The sequence below is a fragment of the Scyliorhinus canicula genome, chromosome 20 (genome assembly GCF_902713615.1).
Source record: "Scyliorhinus canicula chromosome 20, sScyCan1.1, whole genome shotgun sequence".
NCBI classification, from domain to species: Eukaryota; Metazoa; Chordata; class Chondrichthyes; order Carcharhiniformes; family Scyliorhinidae; genus Scyliorhinus; species Scyliorhinus canicula.
Window position 1 is genome coordinate 53,820,666 of NC_052165.1, and position 19,497 is coordinate 53,840,162.

Here is a 19,497-nt window from a genome sequence, read left to right on the forward strand (position 1 = left end):
GCAAGGCACTGGAGAGCAATACGATTCAGAGTCAATGGCCTCAAAAGAGGAACAGGGTAGTCCTGTGAGTGAAGTCTTTTAGCGTTCTCTCTTGCTCACTCAAGTTTGAGATAATTGATTAGCTCACAATTCAATGAATAAATGAGCTTCAAACGAAACAGCTGGCTGTAATGCAGAACAAGGCCAGCAGCGAGGGTTCAATTCCCGTACTAGCCTCCCCGAACAGGCGCCGGAATGTGGCGACTAGGGGCTTTTCACAGTAACTTCACTGAAGCCTACTTGTGACAATAAGCCATTATTATTATTACACCCCGTTCAGATCTCAGCCTTATTGAGCATGAGGAATTGGAGATGATAAGGAGAATGGCAAGAATGATAAAACAGTTCCCAAGATATTGCTGGATTTTTCCCAGCAGACGGTTCAGCAGTAACACTGGACATTGACAAATGCCTGCATGTATGCCTTGGGAATAACAGGGATGGATACATTATTTCAACTTAACGGTGACCTATTATTGAATTTTTAAAAGTTCTTTCACCTCGGAGCATACATCTTTGAATTGAATTTTTTCCTCCAGTGCATTGCACATAGTACTGAAAATTCCCCCTCAGTTGCCTCTCAACTGGCATCCAAGTCTAGAAGGAATGTCCATCTTTAGAGCCATTTGCTCATGCTGAGCAATTCCCTGCAAAGAGGCAGTATGCCATTCCTCTATAAAAATCTGAAACTCCTCCTGTATAAGATTAAGTCATTAATGCCGAAACAGACCAAATCCAACAAACCATGCCAATAAACATTCATACCCCTTGATTCCTGGAGAGATTATTCCTCGAGAGCAGCTCCGTTAGACCGCTTGACGGCTCTGGAGCTGCGGATGGACTCACTTTGGAGCATCCGCGATGCTGAGGACGTCGTGGATAGCGCGTTTAGCGAGTTGGTCACACCGCAGGTGAAAGTTACTGAGGGAGATAGAAAATGGGTGACCAAAAGACAGAGCAAGAGTAGGAAGGCAGTGCAGGTGTTCCCTGCGGTCATCTCCCTGCAAAACAGATATACCGCTTTGGATACTGTTGAGGGAGATGGCTCACCAGGAGTAGGTAGCAGCAGCCGGATTCATGGCACCGTTGCTGGCTCTGCTGCGCAGCAGGGCAGGAAGAAGAATGGCAGGGCTACAGTGATAGGGGACTGAATTGCAAGGGGAATAGACAGGCGGTTCTGCGGACGCAATCGAGACTCCAGGATGGTATGTTGCCTCCCTGGTGCAAGGGTCAAGGATGTCTCGTAGCAGCTGCAGGACATTCTGTTTGGGGGGGGGGGGGGGGGGTGAACAGCCAGCTGTCATGGTGCACATAGGTACCAACGATATAGGTAAAAAATGGGACAAGGTCCTACAAGCTGAATTCAGGGAGTTAGGGGTTAAACTAAAAAGTAGGACCTCAAAGGTAGTAATCTCAGGATTGCTACCTGTGCCACGGTCTAGTCAGAGTAGCAATGTCAGGATAGATAGGACGAATGCGTGGCTCGAGAGATGGTGCAAGAGGGAGGGATTCAAATTCATGGGGCACTGAACCTGGTTCTGGGGGAGGTGGAACCAGTACAAACCAGACGGTCTGCACCTGGGCGGGACTGGAACTGATGTCCGAGGGGGGGGGGGGGGGGGGGGGTGTTTGCTAGAGCTGTTGGGGAGGGTTTAAACTAATGTGGCAGGGGGATGGGAACCAATGCAGGAAGTCGGAAGGTAGTAAAACAGGGACAGAAACAAAAGGCAGTAAGGGGGAAAGTGTAAGGCAGAGAAGCCATAGTCAAAAATCAAAAAGGGCGACAGACAAGGCAGTGACTGAGGGGAGCTCAATGAATAGGCCCAGTAATACTAAAAGGAATAAAACGGGAAGTAAAAACGTAAATGGTAAGCGATGTGGCAGGTTGTTACATGAAGATATGGGTTCAACGTCGAGGAGAAAAGTTAAGAGGAAATATAACTTATGAGAGGTTACTGATCAAGGTGTTAAGATTCAAAACAGAAGTATAAAAGCCAACATAAGTGTACTTTACCTGAATGCTTGTAGTATTCGTAATAAGGTAAATGAGTTGATGGAGCAAATCATCATGAATGTCTATGATTTAGTGGCCATTACTGAAACATGGTTAAAGGATGGTCAAGACTGGGAGTTAAATATCCGAGGATATCAACCTATTCGAAAGGACAGAGTGGATGGTAAGGAAGGTGGTGTAGCTCTGTTATTTAAGGATGACATCCAGGCAATAGTAAGGGATGACATCAGGGCTATGGAGGATAAGGTTGAACCCATTTGGGTGGAAGTAAGCCGAAAAAGTCACTGATAGGAGTAGTCTACAGGCCACCAAATAGTAACATTATGGTGGGGCAGGCAATAAACAAAGTAATAACTGATGCATGTAGAAATGGTACAGCAGTTATCATGGGGGTTTTAATCTACATGTCAATTGGTTTAACCAGGTTGGTAAAGGCAGCCTTGAGGAGGAGTTTATAGAATGTACCAGTGATAGTTTCCTGGAACAGTATGTAATGGAACCTACGAGGGAACAAGCGGTCCTAGATCTGGTCCTGTGTAATGAGACAGGATTGATTAATGATCTCATAGTTAGGGATCCTCTCGGAAGGAGCGATCATGATATGGTGGAATTTAAAATACAGATGGAGGGTGAGAAGGTAAAATCAAACACTAATGTTTTGTGCTTAAACAAAGGAGATTATAATGGGACGAGAGAAGACTAAGGTAGACTGGGAGCAAAGACTTTATGGTGAAACAGTTGAGGATCAGTGGAGAACCTTCCAAGCGATTTTTCACAATGCTCAGCAAAGGTTTATACCAACAAAAAGGAAGGACAGTAGAAAGAGGGAAAATCGACCGTGGATATCTAAGGAAATAAGGGAGAGTATCAAATTGAAGGAAAAAGCATACAAAGTGGCAAAGATTAGGGGGCAATAAAAAGCTATAAAGAGTAAGATAGAATACAAGTGTAAACTTGCTCAGAATATAAAAACAGATAGTAAAAGTTACTACAAATATATAAAACAAAAACAAGAGTGGCTACGGTAAATATTGGTCCTTTCGAGAATGAGAAGGGAGATTTAATAATGGGAGATGAGGAAATGGCTGAGGAACTGAACAGGTTCTTTGGGTCGGTCTTCACAGTGGAAGACACAAATAACATGCCAATGACTGATAGAAATGAGGCTATGACAGGTGAGGACCTTGAGATGATTGCTATCACTAAGGAGGTAGTGATGGGCAAGCTAATGGGGCTAAAGGTAGACATGTCTCCTGGCCCTGATGGAATGCATCACAGAGTGCTAAAAGAGATGGCTAGGGAAATTGCAAATGCACTAGTGATAATTTACCAAAATTCATTAGACTCTGGGGTGGTCCCGGCAGATTGGAAATTGGCAAATGTGACACCACTGTTTAAAAAAGGAGGTAGGCAGAAAGCAGGTAATTATAGGCCAGTGAGCTTAACTTCGGTAGTAGGGAAGATGCTGGCGTCTATCATCAAGGAAGAAATAGCGAGGCATCTGGATGGAAATTGTCCCATTGGGCAGACGCAGCATGGGTTCATAAAGGGCCGGTCGTGCCTAACTAATTTAGTTGAATTTTTTGAGGACATTACCAGTGCGGTAGATAATGGGGAGCCAATGGATGTGGTATATCTGGATTTCCAGAAAGCCTTGACAATGTGCCACACAAAAGGTTGCTGTATAAGATAAAGATGCATGGCAATAAGGGTAAAGTAGAAGCATGGATAGAGGATAGGCTAATTAATAGAAAGCAGAGTGGGGATTAATGGGTGTTTCTCTGGTTGGCAATCAGTAGCTAGTTGTGTCCCTCAGGGATCAGTGTTGGGCCCACAATCGTTCACAATTTACATAGATGATTTGGAGTTGGAGACCAAGTGCAATGTGTCCAAGTTTGCAGACGACACTAAAATGAGTGGTAAAGCAAAAAGTGCAGAGGATACCGGGCGCCTACAGAGGGATTTGGATAGGTTAAGTGAATGGGCTAGGGTCTGACAGATGGAATACAATGTTGACAAATGTGAGGTTATCCATTTTGGTAGGAATAACAGCAAAAGGGATTATTTAAATGATAAAATATTAAAACATGCTGCTGTGCAGAGAGACCTGGGTGTGCTCGTGCATGAGTCGCAAAAAGTTGGTTTACAGGTGCAACAGGTGATTAAGAAGGCAAATGGAATTCTGTCCTTCATTGCTAGAGGGATGGAGTTTAAGACTAGGGAGTTTCTGCTGCAATTGTATAAGGTGTTAGTGAGGCCACACCTGGAGTATTGTGTTCAGTTTTGGCCTCCTTACCCGAGAAAGGACATACTGGCGCTGGAGGGTGTGCAGAGGAGATTCACTAGGTTAATCCCAGAGCTGAAGGGGTTGGATTACGAGGAGAGGTTCAGTAGACTGGGACTGTACTCGTTGGAATTTAGAAGGATGAGGGGGGATCTTATAGAAACATTTAAAATTATGAAGGGAATAGATAGGATAGATGCGGGCAGGTTGTTTCCACTGGCGGGTGAAAGCAGATCTAGGGGGCATAGCCTCAAAATAAGGGGAAGTAGATTTAGGACTGAGTTTAGGAGGAACTTCTTCACCCAAAGGGTTGTGAATCTATGGAATTCCTTGCCCAGTGAAGCAGTTGAGGCTCCTTCATTAAATGTTTTTAAGATAGAGATAGATAGTTTTTTGAAGAATAAAGGGATTAAGGGTTATGGTGTTTGGGCCGGAAAGTGGAGCTGAGTCCACAAAAGATCAGCCATGATCTCATTGAATGGCGGAGCAGGCTCGAGGGGCCAGATGGCCTACTCCTGCTCCTAGTTCTTATAAGAGCCGCTTCTAAGATCATGCACCAGTGGTTAGTACTGAGTCAACAGCTTTGCTGCATACTGTACCTATGAGATGTGTCCAAATGTTCAAGGTTTCCGTGTGGATCCTAAATATACTTCTTAAACAGGCACGAAAAGATGGCATTGGTGGCCTGTGGCCATGCAGGAGGTAGTCATTGTCCTTCAGCCAATCAGGAAGCACATCATGGGGGATGACACGCCATCGCCCCTCCCATACCTGTAACAGGAACAGTTGTATTGAACAAACCCAATAGCATATTTCCGAGTTCTAAATTTGAGATTATGAGTGTAATTTAAACTGAACTGGTTGAGCAGATGGCCACCTGTTGTTCAACTCGCCTGATTTTAGCTCCAATAAAATCAAAGGAATGAAAATCAGGTAGGTGATCCCCTCCACCAGGCTACCATCCAGGTGGCAGAGTTGAATATTACCTCTGTCAAAAAGCAATGTTTTCTCATCAATTGTTGGATCAATTTAAAAATCAGCATTACAAAATATCACTGGAGCTAGTGAACTTTGTAAGTTGCAAATTCTGCTGTATATTTTAAGCAAAACATGCAACCACTACAGATAAACTGATAGGAAACAAAATTTTACAGATTGAAGAAATGTCTACCACATTACTGTCAACTGGATAAACGACATTTTCTGCACAAATCAGATCAATGTGCAAAAATAAAGTGTAACACGTATATAATACATAGTTGTGTTAAAACATCTCAGTGGCTGCTTTGAAGAAACTGGAGAGCTCATTGCTTAAATGGTGAAATGTGTACTTACACATATCAGCTGAAGACCAGAGGGATAAAAATGTTCAGATTCTTCCCAATACTGCAGTTCTGGATTCCTGCTATTATTATTCCTATGTGCTACAGAAATTGAGCTTTATCTGATAGTCAGTGAGAGTGTGTAGTGGTGCCAGATGGGAATATAGAACTGGAAGGAATTGACTCTGAAAACAATTAGCAGAGCTCTGGGTAGATAAGTCACAGGACCCTGATGGCATTCATCCTAAGCCATTGATAGAGAGGAGATAAAAAGATATTTCAACCCTCCTTACATATGCAAATCGTTTTCTGATTGGAGAGAATCTACGTAACAAACTTGTTCAAGAAAGGCGAGAATGACAAACAACAGAACTTATCAGTTAGTCGATCAGTTTTGGTCAATCTCAATCAAAATTTGCTCAAATTAGTGAGCATTTTGAAATGTAGGAATAAATTGATCTCGAGCTGCAACAGCCAGGGGACTGTGAAAGGTCATAAGATCATGGACATTAGTGTTAGCAGTCTTTAATCATTTTCTTTGAGGAATCTCCCTAAACTGTATTTAGGGCTTTGGTGAGACCACATCTGGAGTAGTGCATGCAGCTTAAAAGGAGATGAAAGCAAAAGCTCACTAGATTGTTTCCTTGGATAAGAGGGCTGTCCTACGATGAGAGGCTGAGTAAATTGGGCCGATACTCTCGAGTTCAGAATGAGAGCCGATTTAATTGAAACATACAAGATTATGAAGGGGTTTGACAAGGTACACACAAGGTTTTTTTTTCCTGGCTGGGGAATTTAGAACAGAGAGACATAATCTCAGGATAAAGAGTCAATCATTTATGCTCTATCAGAGAGTACATTTAAAAGTACAATAGATGGATGTGCAGAGGACACAAGAAAGTAGAGTTGAGGTAGATGAACAGCCATAAATGTACTGAATGGCAGAGCAAGCCCTAGAGTTTGTATTGTCTACTTCTAGTCCTTTACTTTATGTTCTTTGTAGGATAGGGGGTCCCCCCCCCCTTCCCATTAAAAGGGAGTAAGCAGAGAGTCTTGAGAATTCAGTGCCGAGATCAACAATACCTACCGTTTAAGATTGGGCCATAAACTTGAATGGAGTAGCAGTCAGATTGCTACTCTGCTCCTGTACATACAGTAAAATCTTTCCCACTAAACCTTTCAACTTGGGCCAAGTGAGAAAGTGCAATGAATGGACAAAAGGAAGACAAGCCCCCCCCCCCCCCCGCCCCAACACTTAGCAGCCATAAAGCAGGTACGTTTAAAAGGTCTAGTCACTTTGAGAAACAGGGAGTGTGTAAGGCAAGTGGGCACGATGCACGAGGGTGGCGGGAAAGAGGACAAGTGGAATGGGATTGGGTGGTCAGTGTGGGATGATTGGGGGTTGGGTAAGACAGTCCAAATCATCTGAAGGTTGCAATTTAAATTGGAGTATTGGATGGTTCTGAGTGCATGGTAATTTCCCAAAAGTCTGAACTTCGAGCTATTGCCATGTAATCCTTCCCGGGTTGGCGGGGGTGTTACGCAGCACATATTTGGGGTACCTCACTTGTATGACTTGCCGGAGATCGAAGTCATGACTCAAAGAGTCTAGTAATGGGTAACCCACATGGAATACAATGTAGGCCATCATGGTTCCTCACTGTCCTGTGGCGAACATTTGTACTGGGGGTTGGATAATATGTCCAAGCTTGTGTCTTTGTGAGCCAGATTGATTATGTACTTGGGTATCTTTAGATTTAAAATTTATATGTGGTCCTGTGCGTTAAATTAAAATTTACAGATTTTGGTGCTCTGAGAATTTATCCAAAAGAGACAACAATGTTAAAATCAGTCCTTTGCATAACTCCAGGCCTACAACATTCTAACTATTTTAATTAAGTCAGTTTTAAAATTGCATAATAGTTTCTTCCATTTCTGGTATCCGATCAAACATCTCAAGCCTCAGTCATGTTTAAAATCAAGCAAATCCTGTGCTCTGGTTGGCAATCTGGAGTTTAATATTTGTTTCTGTAACTTCTGTGCTGTGAGCAGGGTTACAGTATAAAATAACACGTGGACTGAGCTTCATAAATTCCTAACATTCCTCATTCACCTTCATTTCTTATTTGCACGTCATTGATTTTTGAAATTTAAAAAAAAAAAGAATCACCTGCTTATTACCATTTTCGGCACTAATTTAACTACTTTGTACAACTGTTCCAGTACAGCTTTACAAATTGTTGCTCGTGTGCTCAGTTAAATCAGGCTTAAGTTAAAAATGTTGGCTTTCAATTTCACTAAAAGCACATCAAACTTTTGGATACTACTTTCTGTAGGACTATTCCAGGCTGTTTGGGTTCTCTTTTGCCAGTGTAGATGAGCACTTTAATAATAATCTTTATTGTCACAAGTAGACTTACATGAACACTGCAATGAAGTTACTGTGAAAAGCTCCTAGTTGCCACATTCCGACATTTCGTGTTCGGGTACACGAAGGGAGAATACAAAATTCCAAATTACCCAACAGCGTGTCTATCGTGATTTGTGGGAGGAAACCAGAGCACTCGGAGGAAATCCACGCAGACACAGGGAGAACATGCAGGCTCCACACAGTTAGCAAGCCAAGTTTGGGAATCGAACCTGGGACCCTGAGGTTGTGAATCAAGAATGCTAACCACTGTGCTACCGTGCTGCACTTATCAGAATAAATACAACTTTCTACTATACTTGAATGGGAAATTGAGTTATTTCCCACCATATCTATCTGCATTCGATATAAGCAATTAAAGGTCTCAGATTAGGGCCATTTACTTCTTGCCTCATCAGGAGTGCTCTAATTGCGAAGAAGAAATACATAGGGGTTTCTGAACATGAAATGATCTGCTTTGTGCTAGTCCCCACTTTCAAATATACGGATAGGCGTGAGCCTCAAACTGCTGTTAAAATAAGTGGTAATTGAATAGATTATGTATTAAAGAGGGCCAAAATTGCTATGCAGTCGCTCAATCTTGTTTCATGACAGTTGGATCATGGTATTATTAATTATAATGCCTCCTAAGAATCGTGCTTATCAGATGGCAATCCAAATTTAATTTTCCCCCTCCCCAAATGTTTACTTTAATAGAATGGCATCTTTGGTATGGAATATAGTGTATAGATTTAAGCACCACTTATACTTATGTATACCACCTATGGTAAACAGGGGCTGGTTTAGCACACTGGGCTAAATCGCTGCCTTTTAAAGCAGACCCAGGCAGGCCAGCAGCACGGTTCAATTCCCGTACTAGCCTTCACGAACAGGCGCCGGAATGTGGCGACTAGGGGCTTTTCACAGTAACTTCATTGAAGCCTACTCGTGACGATAAGTGATTTTAAAAAAAAAAAACTGGTTACATGGTTATGACACAGAGGAGCAACTCAAAATAAATTTTATCAGGAGTTCAATCATATTTTAGTTAAAAGAACCTCGACTTTTAACTCTATTCTATTAGGTAATGAAACCTAATTGTAATCGACTCAATTTCCTTCCTGGTATTCTGACAACGTTGTCTCTCTCTACTGATCATGCCAAACAAGTTCGAATATAAACAAATACTTGCCCAGTGCATAAATCAGAAAACCAGCACATGGAGGTTCAGTTAAAAAAAAGTGAGAATTACAAAAATGAAAGAACAAATTCAGTTGGCAGTTCTTTTAACTTTAGGCACATTACGTCCCAAAGTTTAAATGAATAGCTCATACGTCATTTTGGTACATTTCAGTTTGTGCGCCTGCAAGACTCAAAACCAATAACAGACTATTTTCCTTTGGAAGCAGTGATGTAAGTGGAGAGAAACTGAATGGAATTGGACTCATTGTGCTGTGACTGATAAGTGAACTTGAGGCAGTTGCAGCATGAGGAAATTGACACCACCATCGGCAAACTGACTGCAGCCTAAAGACAAGTAATCTGCACTAGATTTACTACCATACAAGCCTCCACAATGATTGATCATACACACAAGTTCATTTGCAAACAGAAATAAACTATTGGACTATAGGAACAGTTTACACATAGATTGCTACTTCATTAGGGATATTAAAAGATGCAATGAGATTCTAATTATCAGTGAATAGTCATGGTGCCTACTCACAAAAGAAGCCTGTTCATGGAAATGCAGATTCAGGAAACTCAATTGGTAATGCAATTTAATTTGACCTTTGTTAACACTGAAAAATAAGAGACAGTAGAGGCTATTCTGCCTTCTGTTCATGCTCTGTCATCCAATAAGATCATCGTGGAATTCATCTTGGCCTCAATTCGACTTTCCATCCTGTTCCCTATATCTCTCAACTCCCCTATAGGTTAAAAATCTGTCTATCTCAGCATTGTATGTATTCAATGCCGCAGCGTCCACAGCTCTCTGGGGTCCAGAATTGCAAAGGTTCACGATCGTGAGAGAAGGTAGCCATGATGTGGAGATGCCAGCGTGGACTGGGGTAAGCACAGTAAGAAGTCTTACAACACCAGGTTAAAGTCCAACATGTTTGTTTCAAACACTAGCTTTCAGAGCAGTGCTCCGAAAGCTAGTGTTTGAAACAAACATGCTGGACTTTAACCTGGTGTTGTAAGACTTCTTAATGTGAGAAGACATAACTCCTCATCTCAATAGTAAATGGGTAACCCTGGTGGGAACATCCTCACCAATCCTGTCAATACCTGCTATAATCTTACATGTTTCTTTAAGATCACCTCTCATTCTTCTAAACTTCACCAAGTATGGGCTCAAGTTCTCCTCTTTTTTTCCTTCATGGGTGTGGGCATCACTGGCTAGGGCAGCATTTATTATCCATCCCAAAATCCCCTTAAACAGGTGGTGAGCCACCTTCTTGAACTGTTGCAGTGCATATGGTGCAGGTACACCCACAGTTCTGTTAGGGAGTGTCAGGATTTTGACCCAGCAACAATAAAGGAATGAGTCAGGATGGTATGGGGTTTGGAGAGGGATTGTGCATCTATTGCGGAGGGAGTAAATGTTGAAGGTGGTGGGTGGGGTGCCAACCAAGCATGCCGTTTTGTCCTAGAGTGTGGTTGGAGCAGTGTTCAGCCAGGCAAGAGTATTCTATCACACTCTTGTTTTGTGCCTTGTAGATGGTGGACAGGCTCTGGGAGTCTACGGATGAGTTACTCGGGTGTGGCCGACTCAGACGATGTCCCGTCTTCCTCTCTAGGCTTTTGCTGATTCTACTGTCTTTTCGGGTCCTAGTATGGGTGGCACGGTTCACAATGGTTAGCACTGCTGCTTCACAGCGCCAGGGACCCGAGTTTGATTCCCGGCTTGGGTCACTGTCTGTGCGAAGTCTGCATGTTCTCCCCATGTCTGCGTGGTTTTCCTCTGGGTGCTCTGGTTTCCTCCCAAAAGTCCCAAAGGACGTGCTTGTTAGGTGAATTGGGCATTCTGAATTCTTCCTCAGTGTACCAAAACAGGCACCGTATTGTGGTGACGAGGGGATTTTCACAGTAACTTCATTGCAGAGTTAATGTAAGCCTACTTGTGGCACTAATAAAGGTTATTATAAAACCTACATCATCTCAATTTGGTGCATACACATTCACCAATACCACCAGCGTCCCTTCTAATACCCCACTCACCATCACATATCTCCCACCCGGGTCCCTTACTTCCTTCGCACTCACAAATCTTGGTTTCTTACTCATTAAAATTGCCCCCCCCCGCCAGACTTTGAATCAAACACCAAGTGGAAATCTTGACCCACCCATCCCTTCCTCAGCCTGACTTTCTTTTAAATTTAGTGTACCCATTCATTTTTTTCCAATTAAGGGGCAATTTAGCGTGTTCAATCCACCTACCTTGCACATCTTTGGGTTGTGGGGACGAAACCCACGCAAACACGGGGAGAATGTGCAAACTCCACACCGACAGTGACCCAGAGCCGGGATCGAACCTGGGACCTCGGCGCCATGAGGCAGCAGGGCTAACCCACTGCGCCACCATGCTGCCCTTCCTCAGCCTAACCTGGTCCTTCACGCAGAGGTGTCTCTCTTGCAGAAAGACCACCTCAGCTTTTAAACTCCTTAGGTGTGCAAAGACCAGAGATCTCTTCATCGGTCCATTGAGTCCTCGCACGTTCCATGTTATCAGCCGTATCGGGGGCTTACGCCTCATTTCCCCTCTACCGTCCACCATCCTCACCTTTCAGCTCTACCCCCTTTAATCTCACCCTGTATCTGGCCCATCCAAGATGCCCCCTTTTTCCTCCCTTGACCATATTTCTTCTCCAACCTCACCTCATCATCCTCCTCCACACCAACTCCCCTTCCCCCACCCCCTTCTCTCGGCCTTCTCCCCCACCTGACTTCCGTTCATCAGCATTACCTGCCAGGCTCCTCCTGCTGATCCCCACCCCCTCGCCCTCACTTCTCCGTTCTGAGAAGGCGGCTTCCCACTGACCTCACCCTCTCCCACCCAAACAAAGACTCTTCATAAGCTCTTCACCCTAGGAATGAATTGAGTGAACCTTCTCTGAGCTGCTTCGAATGAATTTAAATCCAAAACTACACATGGTATTCTAGATTATGGTCTCCTCAATGTCCTATACAGTTGCAGAAAAACCTCCCTACTTTTATATTCCATTCCCCTTGCAATAAAAACCTTCATTTGCCTTCCTAATAACTTGCTTATAAACTTTTGCAATTCATGTACCAAGAGACTCTAATCTCTTTGTACCACCAGGCTCTGCAATCCTTCTATTTAAATAGTATACTGTTTTTGCATTCTTCTTGCCAAATTGGACAAGGTCACGTTTTCCCACATTATATTCCATTGTTTAATTTCCACAACCTATGTACATCCTTTTGTAGATTCCTTACCTCCTCTTGACAACTTACTTTCCGATCTATCTTGGTGTCATTGGCAAATTTAGCCACGATACATTTGGTCGTCTCATGCAAATAATTGATATAGAACATAAATAGTTGAGGCTGCAACACTGCTCCCATGGCATTCCATTAGTTACAGCTTTCCAAACTACAAAATGATCCATTTCATAGAATCACCACCATTCAGCCCATAGTGTCTGTACCAACCCTCCGAATGTGCACCCCACCTAGGCCCACTCCCTACCATCCTCAGCTTCCCGAGTTAGCCACAGATGGTGCATCCTTCTCAAAGTATTTATTTTTCAATGGTATGTGCCTTTTTTGAAAACGAAATGCCTCCTTAAATGTCTGTCACTGTTTAACTCACCCGCAGTCCACTTTAGCCAACTCAGTCTTCATATCCTTGTAATTGTCTAAGTTTAAGACATTTGTTTTGGACCCATGTTTCTCACCCTCAAAATTAAATGATAAATTCTCTGTTATGATCACACTTTCCAACAGAATTCTTTACTCTGAGATCATTGATTCAACGTGCATCATTATACATTACTAGGTCTAAATTGCCTGTTCCTTGGTTGATTCCAGAATGTATTGTTTTAAGAAACTAATATTCTCTTATGAACTCACCCACAAGGTTACTTTCGCAAATTTGATCTGTCCAATCTAGAGGAAGATTAAAGTTACCCACGATTATTGCAGTAAACTTCTTAAAAGCCTCCATTATTCTTCAATATAATCAGTCTACAATATAGATACTGTTAGGGAGCCTTCAGAGCACTTCCACCAGGGACTTCTTTCCCTTGCTATCTTTTATCGGCATCCAAACGATTTGCCATCTTGCCTTCCAAGCCAAGATCATTTCTTACACTACTGATTTCAGCTTTTATTAACAGAATTACACCACCTTTTCGTTTCTTCCTACCTTTTCAAAATGTCAAGGATTCCTGAATATTTAGTTCCCACACTTGGATCACCTTGCAACCACATCTCTGTAATGGCTGTCAGATTGTACCCATGCATGGATTCAGATACACATGTGCCTTTTTGCCCTTTTCCCCTGCTCTGACCACATTTGCTGGTGCATTCAAATGATTGCATGCTCTATCACTTCCTGGTTGCTATTACCCATATTGCTACCCTGCATTATTGCGTAGCCGTTTCTCTTTAATTATTTCCCTCAACTGAATCCTGCCCCCTGCCCCAACTATTTAATTTAAAGCCCTATCTGCAGCTCTAGCTATGATTCGCCAGCACAGTTCAAGTGAAAACCATCCCAACTGAACAGCTCCCTTTTATCCCCAGTATAGGTGTCATGACTGATGGCACAGGAATATGACAGAAATCTAATTCTCCCAGAGCAATCTTTGAGCCATGCATTCAACTCTGATTTTATTGACTCTGTATAAATTTGATCATGGCTCAGGTTAGTCATCGAGATTACCTTGGAGGTTCCGTTCATTAATTTAGCCCCTAGCTGCTCATAATCCCTCATCAGAACATATTTCTTATGTAGACAGAACACCATCTATCCCATAATTATACTGTCCCCGAGCACTACTATAATCCTTCTCCCAACTTGATTAGCCTCCTTTACCAAAGTGATATAGTCAGTTTACTCATCCTCCTTGCAATTCCTGCTCATATCCACACAGGCTACAAGAACCTCAGACCAGTTGGATTTGCAAGGGCTGAGGCTCCTCCAATACTACCCTCTGGATCCCCATACGTGTCTCACCGGACTACAGACTAAATTTGAAGTAGCTGCTCCTTCTTTCTCTGCCTATCCCAGATCATTTATCCTTTAGTATAGTGGGATCAAATGATTGTGTATCTTGAGAAGCATTTTGAAAGAGACGGAGCTGAAAAATGTTTGAGATGGGTTGAAATTTTTCTCCAGTTAGATTGGATTCAGGAAAAATTTGATTGGCTAGTATACATATGGAACAGAGTTGAACAGCTGTGTCAAACCTAGCCAAATTAAGAGGAACAGAAGTTGAAACAGCCAAATATACACATCTAAAAATATAATCTGGTTATGCGGTTTTTCACCATCCACCTCAACAAAAAGCTTGCAAACGGTCATGGAAGTCCCTAGCCCCACCCTGCCAAGTAGAATGACTTCCCAGCAGTTTCACCCCACGTGATATCCTTGACCACAGCTACCTGGTCAACTTCCCCTTTCAAGCAGACTCTGGATTAAAGGCCATTTGTACTTTTTTTAAAAAATAATTTTATTCAAATTTTTCAACAATAAATTTTCTCCCAACAGTTAAAGTAAAGAAGGTGTAAAACTAAACAAACAGAAAAAGAAATCCCCCCAATACAAAGTAATAAATTAGTAACTAATAACAATACAAGAACAAATAGAAAACACACCGTCACGAAGACAAACCCCAAACCCCCCCCACTCCCCCCCCCCCAGGCTGCTGCTGAGACTGACCACCCTCTACCCCTCCGCCAGGAAATCGAGAAAAGGCTGCCACTGCCAGAAGAACCCTTGTACCGACCCACTCAGGGCAAATTTAACCTTTTCCAGCCTGATGAACCCGGCCATGTCATTGATCCAGGCCTCCGGGCTCGGGGGCTTCACGTCCCTCCACTGTAAGAGAATCCTACGCCGGGCTACTAGAGACGCAAAGGCCAGGGTACCGGCCTCTCTCGCCTCCTGCACTCCCGGCTCCGATGCTAGCCCAAAGATCACGAGCCCCCAGCCCGGCTCCACCCTGGAACCGACCACCCTGGACAAAGTCCCCGCCACCCCCTCACAAAACCCCTCCAACGCCAGACATGCCCAAAACATGTGGGTGTGGTTCGCCTGGCCTCCCAAACACCTCCCGCACCTGTCCTCCCCCCCCCCCCCCCCCCAAAAAGAACGGCTCATCCTGGCCCCAGTCATGTGCGCCCTATGCAGCACCTTCAGCTGAATTAAGCTGAGCCGTGCGCAAGAATAGGACGAGTTCACCCCCCCCAGGCCATACGCCCACGTCCCATCGTCAATCTCTTCCCCTAGCTCCTCCTCCCACTTCGCTTTCAGCTCCTCCACCGAGGCCTCCTCCTCTTTCTGCATCATCTGATAAATCGCCGAGATCCTCCCCTCACTGACCCATGTCCCCGAGAGCACCCTATCCTGAACCCCCCTCGGCGGCAGCAGCGGGAACTCCGCCACCTACCGCTTAACAAACGCCCTAATCTGCATATACCTGAAAGCATTCCCGGGGGGAGGCCCCACTTCCCCTCCAACTCCTCTAAAGTCGCAAACTTCCCGTCGAGGAAAAGGTCCCCCATCCGCCTGATGCCTGCCCTATGCCAACTCAAAAACCCACCATCCATTCTCCCTGGTGCAAACCGGTGATTGCCCCGTATCGGGGCCCACACGGAGGCCTTCACTTCCTCCCTGTGCCGCCTCCACTGCCCCCAAATTTTGAGGGACGCCACCACTACCGGACACGTGGAATATCTTGCCAGGGGGGAGTGGAAGCGGGGCAGTCACCAATGCCTCCAAACTCGTACCCACACAGGACGACACCTCCAACCTCTTCCATGCGGCACCCTCCCCCTCCATCACCCACCTGCGAATCATTACCACGTTCGCAGCCCAGTAATACCCACACAGGTTGGGCAGCGCCAAACCGCCTGCCTCCCTCCTTCGCTCCAGGAATACCCTCCTCACTCTCGGGGTCTTCCGCGCCCACATGAACCCCAGAATCCTCTTATTCACCCTCTTGAAAAAAGCCTTCGGAATCAATATGGGGAGGCACAGGAGCACCGTCATCTTACCCGACTGGACCCTGCCGGCCAAAGAGAGTGGCAGCGCATCCCACCTTCTGAACTCCTCCACCAGCCTCGAAAAGTTTAGACTGTGCAGGGCCTCCCAGCTCCTACCTATCTGGACCCTAAGATATCTAAAGCTCCTCTCTGCCCTCTTCAACGGGAGCTCTCCTATCTCCCTCTCCTGATCCCCCAGGTGCAGCACAAACAGCTCACTTTTCCCCAGGTTGAGCTTGTAGCCCGAAAAGTCCCCAAACTCCAAGTATCTTCAACACCTCTGGCATCCATCTCCATCCCTCCCCCCCCCGGATCCACGATGTACAACAGTAAATCATCTGCGCACAACAACAACCGGTGCTCCCCCCCCCACCCCCCCCTGCACAATCCCCCTCCCCCCTGCACAATCCCCCTCCAGTTCTTCGAATCCCTCAGCGCCATGGCCAAGGGCTCAATCGCTAACGCGAAGAGCTGGGGAGACAAGGGGCACCCCTGCCTCGTCCCCCGGGAAAGCCGAAAGTCCTCCGACCTCCTCCCATTCGTCACCACACTCGGCACCGGGGAGCTGTACAGCAACCTCACCCAGCTGATGAATCCCTCACCAAACCCGAACCTCCTCAGCACTTCCCACAGGTAGCTCCACTCCACCCTGTCAAAAGCTTTCTCCGCATCCATCGATGCTACTATTTCCGCCTCCCCAGCCGCCGACGCCATCATCATAACATTAAGCCGCCGTACATTGACATTCAGCTGCCTCCACAAACCCCGTTTGGTCCTCATGGATAACCATCGGGACCACATCTTCCACCCTTCTGGACAATACCTTCGCCAACAACTTTGCACCCACGTTGAGGAGTGAAATCGGCCTGTAAGACCCACACTGGAGGGGGTCCTTATCCCGCTTCAGGATCAGTGAAATTATTGCTCTAGACATCGTCGGGGTCAGAGCCCCCCCTTCCCTCACCTCATTCAGGGTCCTCACAAGCAGCAGGCCCAGCAGATCTGAAAACTTCGTGCAAAACTCCACCGGGAACCCGTCAGGTCCCGGTGCTTTCCCTGCCTGCATGCTAGGGAGGTTATGTTGCAATTGTATAAGGTGTTAGTGCGGCCACACCTGGAGTATTGTGTTCAGTTTTGGTCTCCTTACTTGAGAAAGGACGTACTGGCGCTGGAGGGTGTGCAGAGGAGATTCACTAGGTTAATCCCAGAGCTGAAGGGGTTGGATTATGAGGAGAGGTTGAGTAGACTGGGACTGTACTCGTTGGAATTTAGAAGGATGAGGGGGGATCTTATAGAAACATTAAAAATTATGAAGGGAATAGATAGGATAGATGCGGGCAGGTTGTTTCCACTGGCGGGTGACAGCAGAACTAGGGGGCATAGCCTCAAAATAAGGGGAAGTAGATTTAGGACTGAGTTTAGGAGGAACTTCTTCACCCAAAGGGTTGTGAATCTATGGAATTCCTTGCCCAGTGAAGCAGTTGAGGCTCCTTCGTTACATGTTTTTAAGGTAAAGATAGATAGTTTTTTGAAGAATAAAGGGATTAAGGGTTATGGTGTTCGGGCCGGAAAGTGGAGCTGAGTCCACAAAAGATCAGCCATGATCTAATTGAATGGCGGAGCAGGCTTGAGGGGCCAGATGGCCTACTCCTGCTCCTAGTTCTTATGTTCTTATGCTCCCCAGCGCCTCCATCAGCTCCTCCAACTCGATTGGGGCCCCTAGACCCTCCACCCGCTCATCCTCTACTCTTGGGAACTCCAGCCTATCCAGAAAGCGGTCCATCCCTTCCACGGTACAGCCCCTCGTAAAAGGATCTGAACACTCCATTAATGTCCCTGCCACCCCGCACCAAGTTCCCTCCTGCATCTGTGACTCCCCCTATCTCTCTCACTGCCTCCCGCTTCCGGAGCTGGTGGGCCAGCATCCGACTTGCCTTCTCCCTATACTCATATACCGTCCCCTGCACCCTCCTCCACTGCGCCTCCACCTTCCGGGTGGTCAGTATATCAAACTCCGCTTGGAGACTGCGACGCTTCCTCAAAAGCCCCTCCTCCGGGACATCCGCATATCTCCTGTCCACCCTTACCATTTCTTCCACCAGCCTCTCCCTCTCAACCCTCTTCCCCCTCTCTCCCTGTACACCCGAATGGATATCAGCTCCCCTCTAACCACTGCCTTCAACGCTTCCCAAACCACCCCAACACCCAGCACGGTGGCACAGTGGGGGCAGCACGGTGGCACAGTGGTTAGCATTGCTGCCTACGGAGCGGAGGACCTGGGTTGGAATCCCGGCCCTGGGTCACTGTCTGTGAGGAGTTTGCACATTCTCCCCGTGTCTGCGTGGGTTTCGCCCCCACAACCCAAAGATGTGCAGGTTAGGTGGATTGGCCACGTTAAATTGCTGCTTAATTGGAAAAAATAATTGGGTACTCTAAATTTATGTGGCTGGTTTAGCTCACTTGGCTAAATTGTTGGCTTTTAAAGCAGATCAAGCAGTCTGGCAGCACGGTTCGATTCCCGTACCAGCCTCCCCGGACAGGTGCTGGAATGTGGCGACTAGGGGCTTTTCACAGTAACTTCATTGAAGCCTACTCGTGACAATAAGCAATTTTCATTTTCAACTTGCACCTCCCCATTATCGTTGGCTTCCAAATACCCCTCTATACCCCTACGGACCTCGCCAACATACTTCCTCCTCTGCCAGAAGCCCCACATCTAACGTCCACAGTGGGCGCTGATCCTTCCCCTCCCCCAGCTCCACCAAATGCGGAGCATGGTCAGATATGGCTATCGCCGAATACTCCACCCCCACATTTGCCGCATGAAGCCTGCATCGTCCCAGTTGGGGACGTACACATTGACCAGAACCACCCGCTCCCCCTGAAGTCTACCACTCACCATTACGTATCTACCTGCACTGTCCGCCACCACATTCGACACAACAAACGACAAGCTCTTGCCAACTAAGATCACCACCCCTCGATTCTTCGCATCAAGCCCCGAGTGAAACACCTGCCCCACCCAGCCTCTTCTCAGCCTCACCTCAGCCTCACCTGATCCGCCACCTTAAGGTGCGTCTCCTGGAGCATAGCTACGTCCACTCCCAGCCCCTTCAGGTGCACCAAGACCCAGGACCGCTTCACTGGTCCATTCAGCCCCCTCACATTCCATGTGACCCGCCGAATCTGGGGG

General features: G+C 45.8%; 1 protein-coding gene across 1 annotated transcript in view; it reads right to left on the reverse strand.

The window, feature by feature from the left end:
* LOC119954716 (adiponectin receptor protein 2-like) overlaps positions 1-19,497 on the reverse strand; it is a 107,805-nt gene that overhangs the window by 17,323 nt on the left and 70,985 nt on the right. Inside the window, exon 4 of the mRNA XM_038780213.1 lies at positions 4,937-5,108. Within this exon, the coding sequence (XP_038636141.1) occupies positions 4,937-5,108 (172 nt within the window). The remainder of the gene's footprint in view (positions 1-4,936; positions 5,109-19,497) is intronic.